At 46.5% G+C, this 10,497-nt stretch overlaps 1 protein-coding gene across 1 annotated transcript; it reads right to left on the reverse strand.

Moving 5' to 3' along the window:
• Positions 1–8,725: 8,725 nt before the first annotated feature.
• On the reverse strand, positions 8,726–9,889 carry LOC104123333 (neuropeptide Y receptor type 2). The gene has a single exon (XM_009635574.2). The coding sequence runs from the start codon at positions 9,887–9,889 to the stop codon at positions 8,726–8,728; it is 1,164 nt and encodes a 387-aa protein (XP_009633869.1).
• Positions 9,890–10,497: the final 608 nt, after the last annotated feature.

Consider the following 10,497-nt stretch of genomic DNA (forward strand, 5'->3'; position numbering starts at 1 on the left):
TCCACCGGTGCCACTGGATCCAAGAGTGGGAATCCAACCACAGCCTGAAGTTTCCCTGGGTGTGTTTGTAAATGTAAGGGGGTAAGGAAGTGGCTGCTGCACTTACAGTGGGCACGGGGAGTGCAGAAAGCTGCCAGGCAGCAGAGGAAATAGCCCTGAGGTTGACTCAGAGAGGGACGCGTTTGCGAGGCACCAGGTTCCTTGGGAAAGGCAAGTTTGGCCATGATGACTGTGGCCTCCTGCCACTCGTGTCCCTGTGTCCTAGAGAACAGGGCCACACGCGTGGCCAGGCTATGGACATCCCCAGAGCTGCACATGCGAGGCAGCACCCCCAAGGTGCAAAACTCCACATGACTGATGTGCCCTGGAGGGAAACTTTTGCCTCCTGGTTCTTTTCACCTGTGAGGACTTGAATAGTGCTGCAAAGTGCTGCTGCTTTTACCCGTGTAGAAACAGCCGTTGATGAGTCAGAACATGGAAATAGCTCTGCTGACAGCGAAACAAAGACCCTGGTCTCCTGCCACAGTGTAGAGGCAGTCACTGTGTTTGGAAAAGAGCAGTTCCCAATTATGCATTCCAGTATACAGAGTGATTGCTCAGAGAACCTAACATTTCTGCAGAACCTTTTTACCTCCTTCAGTCCTTTTGTTTACTGCAGAACTACTGGCTGTTGAACAGAGAAAGTCCAGAGGAGAGCAGCAAGAACAGCAAATGAGCCCTTTGAGGACGGACAGAGAAATATGACTTGGTTTAGTCTGGAGGGGGTGGAAGAGATGCATGATAATACCCTTTAAATATGTAAAGGTGCGGTACAGAAGGTAATAAACTATTATCTGCGTCTGCCAGGAGACAAGAAGTAATAGATTGCAGTAAGGGAGATTTATTGGTTAGACATTAGGAAGGGCTCAGAATAGACTGTGCAGGGAGTGGATGAAATCTCCATCACGGGAGCCTTGGAAGAGGTGAAACACCCTGCGATCAGGAATGCTTTAGCCAGAGGAGTTCCGACTCCCTTCCTTTTATTTCCTATGATCTTTTCTTATACTATCCTTATAGTATGTACATGATTAAAATACCCCAGAACATATCCCCGCTGTCTGGGAAATCTATGAGAAGTACTTTAATAGCTGCATTTCAGGGAGAGAAGTCCTAGCTGCTTGGATTGCAGTGAGGTTAGCTTGTGTCCTTTTAATGATGTAATTACAAAGACCAGGATTCCAATCACACTACTGGGCATTAACAACCCAACTCTCACTGATTTTGCATGAAGCCAATTGGAATTTCACACAGTGAAGGACTGCCGTGGCAGGCAGACCTTACACAGATCAAGGAACCCTATGCTTTGTAAGACGTCTCTGCCACCGTAGCAATTTCGTGTTATTGCACTCCTTGAAGCAACAGGCCATTTCCATCAGTTCTTGCCGTGCTAGTTTTGCTGTCTTAGCTTTGCTTAATTGGGTACTGCAGGGTTGTCTCAGAGAGTTGTGATCTGCACTTTGAAACCACTGGATTCTTTTATCTCACCTAGGAAAGAGAAATAGGATTTCACATAGCAAAGTTGCCAGTAACAAAACTGGACCAAAACCACTGAACCACTGTGTAAGTGCATTAGCTGGGGTCCGCTTACACAGCCGTCTGCTGAGGTCAGTCTTGGACATTAGCTCCCAGCATCTGAAGCCCTAAATTATTGTTTTAATTATCATGTCTGAATTCCTGTCTGAAGACAACTGCCGCTGCAGGAAGCAAAGCAAATTTTACCCTGGCCTCATTGCCCATGTTTGCTATTGCTGCACGTGCATTCACTGAGCCCTCAGGACCGATTGCCCCCTCCCCAGTTTTCACATGCAGATCTCTTGCTGATTCCCCTTTTGAAGGTTTTTGTTTCTGGTGCTCAAATCTTGGCTGCCAGGAATGCAGCCGTGCTGTGTGCTGATTGCAGCTGGCAGGTGGATTAGAGCACATTCAGATGGCTGTGAAATGCCTCTGTGAGACACAAATGGCAGAACAACGGATTATTTCACCATGAAGAGCCCAGAAACTGATGCAGACAGTCACGTTGAGGAGACAAGCTGAGGAGTATGCAGACATAAAGCTCTTCTTGCTTCCACGAGCCCCAAGAGATCTTCTCAGCTCAAAGTTTTGGGGATCTGCTGCCAGTTCCCTTCCTCCTCACCTAAGCTGGTTGATTTCTCTGAGGTGCAGGATGTTCTCAAATTCTTCCAAAATATGTGGGAATGACAGTTGCCAAGTAACAAAACCTCGTCACTCTTTTCCTGAAATGCACAATTCCTCATTTTTCTGGTTTGTAGAATGGACAGGTGAAGCTGTGATTTAGGACACTAGCCCAGGATCAGGATCATTTGGCCTCCAGTTTTGCCCCCTGGATAAATCTATCAGATACAGCGTTCAAGGTGAGGTAGGGCTCTGGCTGCCCTTGTGGCTCTTGCCTTCAAAAACTAAACATGGGGATGCATTTCATGATTCACTGAACTGACTCAGTGACCAGTGTAATGAGATTTCATTGAGAATACAGTGATGCTGCAGCCAGGGAGAGGCAGCCTGACATTTTATCAAGAGGCGTCCTTCCCACACACATACTTAAAAGCCCTCATATCTCAAGCAAGACTGGAACAAAGCTGATAGATCCCACTCCTTCACAGGAATTGTGAGCAAAATTCAGACCATCATGATATTTGTGCAACTAGAGGAGGTCCATGGAAGAGCAAATGGGATGATCAGGGATGAAGAAGCTGCCTTAGGAGATGCGACTTGAGCTAGGAGAGGAGAAAGATGGAGAAGGAGGACAGCATCAAGAATTACAAAAGGAAGAAGGCACTGGGTAAGCACTGGTTCAGTTGCTGTTCAGCAAGTCCCACAGTACTGGCACCAGAGGGCATGTGCTGAAACTGGTAGGGGATTGGTTTTAACAGACGAAAGAAAGTCATATTTTACACTGTGGGGAGTGAACTTGTGGAACTGGCTGCCACAGGAGGCTGTGGAAGCAGACAGAATTGTCAGAGTCAGGGAGGGAATAGACAAAGTCACGAACAAAAAGTCTAGAAATGGATACTAAATGGTCTAGAGAGGGATGTCCCCTCTAACATCCCTAATACAACAGTTGTGGCTGCTGCTAGGGGTATAAGGGGAATCAACCACTAAAGTGGCCAAGTTAGCATGCTTTCCCTAAACAGCATCTTTTATTGCCTTGATCTAAGACAGAATATTGGACATGATGGATCTGGATTTGCTGTTATTTCTTACTTGGCTCTAGTTTGATAGAGGCTTTGTTCTTCCTGCACCATGGCAGAGTTCATTCCCCTTTTGATGTTACTCATCCTGGTCCCAATAGAGCCAACAGTCTACCCCATATTCCATAAAGAGCCGTATTAACCTCCACATTTCATCCAGGGGCTCATCCTCTCCTGAATATCTTGAAATCTTCTTCTGTGAGCCATTTTCCTTCTTCCTTCCATGCAGCAGCAAGGAGAAGAGCCTTGTGGCTGAGCTGCCTGCGCATCTTGAAGACAAACAGAAAGTTTGTGACACATTAGCAGAGTGACACGGTGACCACTCCATGCTTGTGCACTTCAATAAGCTAGTTATAAACACAAGGGTTTCTCCTCTAATGTTCACAGTCTTTGCCACCACACTGGAGAGGACTGAACTAATGAAGATCTCCTCCTGTGAGCTCCATGAGGCATCCGCACTATTCCTTCTGTACTCATTACACTGAGCAGAACATAGACCAGAACAAGCATTCTTTGCTGGCTATAAATCATGAGTGACACTAAGGTATTGCTATTAGCAGCAGAAAAATGCTTTCCTCCCACAAGCTCATTCAGCCCCATATACATACAACACTTCGGCAAAGGGTGCTGGGGTGTCTGGGTAGAAAATTAAATAGAGGTTGTGTTGTCTGAAGATAAATTGGTACCTCCCTTGGCGTGTGTGAGTGACTTTGTCTTTTTCTGATTTGTCTTTTAACTCACAAAACACTGAGACTAGAGATAACGATGAGCTTTAAAAATCTAGCCTTCTTCCCCTCCCAGGCTCTCCTGAACAAATCTCTTCTCTGAAATGAGCTCAAAGAGAAGATAAATGTTCTGCCAGTAATATGCAATATTATTTTTGGCACTTGAAGAATCTCAAGCTAGATAAAGGAAAACTGAAAGGAAGACAAAGCTCTGTTTTTTCAAATGCAAGGGACCAAATTCTGCTCGCCCGTATGAACCCAGAATCCTTTCTTTTTTTCTGGATTATTGCAGTAATTCCTGATTTTCACCAGGTTAGCTGATCCTAAGGCCTTATTTAAAATCCAGCACATTCAGAGACCCTGGTGAAATCACAGAATAGCAGAGCCGAAAGACAAATGCATGCAAAGAAAGCGCCAACTCCACAGCTCCTGCCCAAACAAAGGCTAATTTGGTTTCAGACGTTGTTAGCTGTAACGACGATAAGATTAACACCTGATATCAAGGGAAACGCTGACCTCCTTCAGCAGAATCGCACGCCAGCCCCTCTGGCATGAGCGTACGCTAAGGGAACTGCTTCTTTCCTGGTCTAGTATGTATTTCCCCACAGAGCCTTTGTGAAAAGCTGAGGGCAATGTTTCTGCCGATACATTTGCGGGCGTATTGAATAAAACATGTGCCATTTGACATTGTTCGCTTGGGCTGCCATGGGCAATGGGAGAGGGTACATGTTACTGCAGGGCAGAGGGTCACGAGGGGATGGATCTGGCCTTTATAGGAGCAGGAGGAAGCACGGGCATACGCAGGAGCACATCATGTCTTTGATTCTAACAGAGCCCTGACCAAAGGACCCAGCTCACCCTGCGTTGATCTAAATGCCGGCTGTATATATTGCCTTAAGGCAAGGAAAAGTAAAAAGCCCAAACCTTTGCTCTCTTTACGCGCATTAGCTTGTTACAGATGTATATGCTTTGGAAATCAAATGGGAAGGGATTTTCAGAGCAAAGTAAGTGTTCTAGAGGCAAAACTTCTATTGCTCAAAGAGCTTCCTGTGTCCAAAGCACAGCCTTTGCTCTGCAAATTTCAATGTGCTTTGTCAAGCCTGGAAGTTTGATAAGAGAGTCCGGGACTCCTGAGTGCTTTAAGGCAGCCTGTAACAGGGAGCAGCAGTAACTGATGCTGCTGGTTTTAAATGATGACGTTGCCCTGTCTCAGCTATTCTTGTATTTGTCTGGCATGCAAGTAATGGTTACGTGGGGTAACTAGAGGCATCCCCACCTGTGGTGTCTATTCAAAGTTAATCATCTGCTAGGGGTCACTTGGCAATTAAGAACTGTTCAGTGGTACTTTTTATAATACAAGATTTGTATGATGTGTCCAGAAAGGGTGTCCTAGCATGAGAAATAGGGTGTTTCTCGGGGAATTCATAACCTAAAAGCTGTGAAATATCCTCAGGTCAGTTCAGTGAAGCAGCATTTTGCGAGGGATGTCAGCAAGACCAGGGAGGAGCCCTAGGGGAAATTTGTTTGGTCACCAGGAACAATACTGTCTTCCAGACAAGCTTTGATGAAACACTTGTTCATTTTCATTTTTGTCACCATGTTTCTAACTGTAATGAAATACCTTACCCCTATCAGCTGCAGTGCCATTGGCATGAGTCATCCCATCCCACGTCAGTAACGCCAGGGCCAGCTCTGCCCAGAGGAGCCCGGCTTGGCGGGCATTCACTGATGCACCTTTGGCCAGGAGCAGGCAGTGGGACGATGCCTTTGACTCCAAGAATATCTGTAACTGCTAAGGGATCTGCCCTTGACACCAGCAGAGCAGGGTTGTGCCCTGACTGAGCTCTAAATAGCTCAAAAACTTAAAACACTTCTGGTCTTTGGTTTCACAGAACTGATCATGGCAGTAAGGCCATCTTTAGCAGAGTGTTAATATTTGGGGAACCTTCATTCCAACAGATTTCTATTTTATGGAATTCCTGTCTTCTATAACATCATGACAGTCTGTAACATACTATTTATTTGCCCAAATTAAGCTTCAGTAAGAAGCTTTGCTTCCTTGCTCTCCACCTTCTCTTGTTCTGTTTGGCAGTGGACAGCAAGGCCACCTTCCCTCAATAGAGGCATCATGATTTTCCATGGGGACATGTATTCACAACCGAGAGCTGATGTCCCTGCTTGCAATGGGTGCAGAAGGTTGTAACTTTTTCCAGTGGCAAGGAAAAAGCAGCAAGCTTGCAAGCAGAAATCCATCAGTAAAACTGCATGAGTGTATTAAACAAAGCAAACAGAATTCTGCTGTTATACTTCAAGTAAATAGTTTCTCCATCTCAGTTCGCTCCAGCATAAAAATCCCTCTGCCTTATAAATGCCATTGCCAGTATTTATTTGTGAAGAGCTGGGATCTATTTATTTATTTATCCATATTTAGCTTAAAAGTTTGGGCTCAAAATTAAACAGGCATTCATAATGTCATTATCTGCCTTGCTCTGCAGTCAGATACCATGTGTGGTGTCACAGGACAAAACCTTTGGCAAGGCCCATAGAAGAGCAATTTAGCTCCTCATCCATCTCAGCTGGCAGCGTGATTGGCTTCCAAGCTTGCATTGCTGAATGTGTTATTTTACTCTGACATGTATTATTGAGCGTTAAATCACTTTCTGAAGTGTTTATTGGTAATAGTTGAATTCTTTCCACTCACTTAAGCTGCTTTTGAAACATAAACATTTCCTTATATCTTGGAGTTTGATGGAAACATGGGGAGGGTTCCTTGGGAGGATGGATTGTAGAAATGACCAGTTCATTAGGTAGGGACAGAATTTGCCAGTGCTGTGGAGAAGAATATCCTCCCTCTCCCATCAGGATGAAGCAGCGAACTCCCACCATCACGCCATGGCACTTCACATCACATGGGGAAGGTTTACTTGGTGCTTGGTTCTCCCATCATGTCTTGGCCTGTCAGGAAGCAGATGACCCTTTTACTGGAACATCGATGACTTCCTGACAGGATCTTTCAGAGCCTGAAGCTCCCTGAAAAGAAAACCAGGCTGTGATCTGCAGAATCAGGCGCTGGGGAGGGTATTAGACATCAGCATGCCCATGCCTCCAAGTGTGGAGCGTGGTCTGCAGCCCCTGCCTGGCAGTGATGTCTCTTGGGAAGGAACCAGAGACCACTTTCTTGTACCTATTTAGGAAAATGAAGCAGGGCATCGGAGAAAGAAATAAACAGAGAGATTAAAATCTAGTATGGCAGCTGGAAGCTGAGCTGGAGAACAAGGGCCAGAGGCAGGTCAAGCTAGGGAGGAGGCAGGAGGGCTGGATTTTCAAATAAGTCTTTGACAATTCATCTCTTGAGGACTCCAGATGTGACAGACCAGCAGCCTGATCCAGGCTGGCGTACTCAGTACTGCAAGTCCTCTTACCCCTTGTCCTTGCTCCAGTGAAGACCTACAAATCAATTTTTTCTTTCCTTTTTATCTTTAATGAGAAGGTCTGTTGAGTCTCTTTCCTGCATCTGGGAGTTACTTTCCAATCTGATGAACACTGACTTTTAGAGACGACACCAATGACGAGCTGCTGAGATCACAGTAGCAATCAAGCCTCCTTTGATGACAGAGCTAAAAATATGCTCCCCAGCTGACACAGCCTTAGAGAGGAGAACATATAGTTTGGTATGAAAGAATACATCTTCCTTTGTCTCCACGTCTTCTTCTGCCAGAGAATGCCACATCTGTGATAACCACACAAAGCAGGTTACAGCTGTCTTCCGACCTGAAGCACCCATGTACAGACCCATGCTACCTCCAGCCCCAGAAAGAGTAAAGCTTTGAAACCCTCTGAGTGCCTTGGAGAATGATGTTGTTTGTGGTTTTGCCTCTCTGGTCATGCTGGCACCCGTCCAAGTTACTGCGTGGCAAGAGCCACATCGTAGGGTCTGGAGGCAATCACCTTTGCCAGGCCCCTAGGTTCAGTTTCAGTCCTCTTCATCAGCTGCCCCAGCTCTTTCCTTTCCTATCTGCTTCTCCGCCTGCTCTTCTCCTTGCTAAATCCGGGGCACTGGCTCACAAGCTCCCTGGCTAATGAGATGTCCCCAAAGCCTTGCTTTGGCACTTGTAAAGGAAACTGTGGCAAGTAGTGTCACTGCCACCTCCTGGGCTTTCTGAGGATGAGAGCTCAGTTGCAAATGCAGATTCATGCAAATGCTTTGCAAAAGATCATGAATTGCCCAGCTGCAACCTGCACTAGCCCGCTCCCTTCCCAGGCCTGCAGAGTGATGGCACTAACCAGCCCGGGTTTGCAGAAGAGAGTAGGGCTCCTTCCCCTTGGAGGCATTAGGTAAAAATGGATCATTAAGACTTTTGAGTAGGAGACGTACAGATGAACAAGCATACACAATAAGGGTTCTGCATTTGTAATGTGCAGTATGTCAGGGGGTGAAAGGTTGAGCAACCCACTTCGGCAAATGGAAATAGCAAAAAGGGCGTATTTTGCTGGCTAAATGAAAGCCTCCGCGGTGTGTGGTTTTTCATGCTTCTGCATGTGCAACTGGAAGGCAGAGAAAGGAAAAATTCATTTGTTTGATCAGACAGAAATACACCAGATTTATTGTTTTGAGAGATACAGGTGAGAATTCCTACATGGCTGCAGTAGCTGTAATGTTTTGGCAACACAATGTCCCGCCAAAAAAAGGCGTTCACCCAAAAATGTCTCTGAGCTCAGTCAGCCTCAGTCCTGGAGGTGAATGTCCCATCCCTAAACCTCTGTGGGCAGTGGTCCATTGCCAGGAGTCTGTTTGATGCTCCCATTTAGGGTGTTGGCCCTGAAGATGTACGACCTCCCTCTAACTGAGCCTTCGGTGTGGATGCTTTCTGGCTTGTTCTGGCAACGGAAGAACATAAGGAAACCATTCCGGTAGTTCTTGTTCATCCATCCGTAGAGCAGGGGGTTGACAAATGTAGAGCACATGGCTCCGACATGGAAGACAGTGTACAGGAGTTTGTAGTCATGGAAGATAAGAACCAGATCAAGATCAATCGCAAGCTGGAAAATGTGGAAGGGGAGCCAACAGACTGCAAATACCACAACTACCATCACTAGCATTTTGGTTGTCTTCCTCCTCCGGCACTGGTTTTCATTCCTAGAAGTGGGACTGACATGGTTTCTCAGCTTGAACCAGATCCTGGTATAGGCATAACAAATAATTGCAAGAGGAAAAACATACTGCAGGAGGAGCATGGACAGGCTGTAGATAGTGGCATCTCTGTTATTACCAGAAGGCCATTTCTCTGAGCAGACAGCCATTTTGAGGTTGATCGATGGGATTTCCTCATACCGATACTCTCTGAAGATGGCCAGAGGACCAGCTAGGACAGCTGCTGCTAGCCACATGACAGCTATGATGGTGAAGCTGAGCCTCTTGGAAATCCTGCTGTCCAGGTGGAAAACAATACACCGGTACCTATCCAGGGCAATCACAGTTAGGGTGAGAGTGGACACATGGACACTCAGAGCTTGAGCATAAGGGACCAGATGACAAAGAACAGCTCCAAACTTCCACTCGTCCAGCAGCGTGTACACTAAGGTGAAAGGCAGACAGAGCGTGTCCACCATCAGATCTGCCAGGGCCAGGTTAGCTATGAAGAAGTTGGTGACGGTCCTCATGGTCTTGTACTTCACTATGATGTAGATGACCAAGGAGTTGCCGATGAACCCCAGCAGAATGATGAGGGAGTAGGCAGCAATCAGAACGACCTGGACCCCCAGGATCTTGGTGCTGTCCATCATAACACTGTGGGACCCAGAGAGATCCTGGCTAGGAGTGACAAAGTCCTTGGCGTGCCAGCCGTGTGGCAATTTCTCCTCTAATGGTGTCTTCACCACAGTGAGGGTGCTGTTGGCTCCCTCCAGCGGTCCCATGCCTGGCCTGAGCCCTTCCGTCAGGAGGAGGAGGAGATCTGGAACACAGACATAAGCAGAAGTGAGACCATGAGAGACAGCAGAGCATCTGCAAGAACCGAGACTCAAGCGGCATGTCCCATACAGCATTTCGGGCTAAACAGCAGCAGCAGTGACATTCTCCTTCCTTCTCCCTTACCCCCCATCCTTCCTCACACTGAATGGCCTTCCAGGTCTCTTCTGCCTCCTGTCAGAGCATATGATCAGTTGAACACCAATTCCTCAAGGAAAGGTCAGGGAAAAATGCAACTTTTCACACAACTTTCTGAGATTCTGTTTATTTTAATTGAACAGGGAAAAAACCCTCAACCAGCCAGGGCTAGACTGGTAGGTCCTGAAAAGATCTCCTGCTCCTGGAGCCCCTTTGCACAATGCCTCTCCTGCTTCTTCAGCCTAGGCTTTGCAAAATAGGGAAGCCGCTTCAAACAAGCCAAATATTTGGGACCTTTTGGGGCTGACAGAAGAAATGGATGATGGTTTCAGGCATCTTTGATGAGATTTGCTTGCTTACAAAAATGCCCTGAGTCCTAACTCCCTAAGAACTAGGAAACAAGACATTCTCCAATTCA

Source organism: Egretta garzetta, unplaced genomic scaffold, assembly GCF_000687185.1.
Source record: "Egretta garzetta isolate BGI_Z169 unplaced genomic scaffold, ASM68718v1 scaffold270, whole genome shotgun sequence".
NCBI lineage: Eukaryota > Metazoa > Chordata > Aves > Pelecaniformes > Ardeidae > Egretta > Egretta garzetta.

Bases quoted from the DNA above. Each gene is read 5' to 3' on its own strand.
- LOC104123333 (XM_009635574.2), bottom strand. From the start codon at position 9,889: ATGGGACCGCTGGAGGGAGCCAACAGCACCCTCACTGTGGTGAAGACA.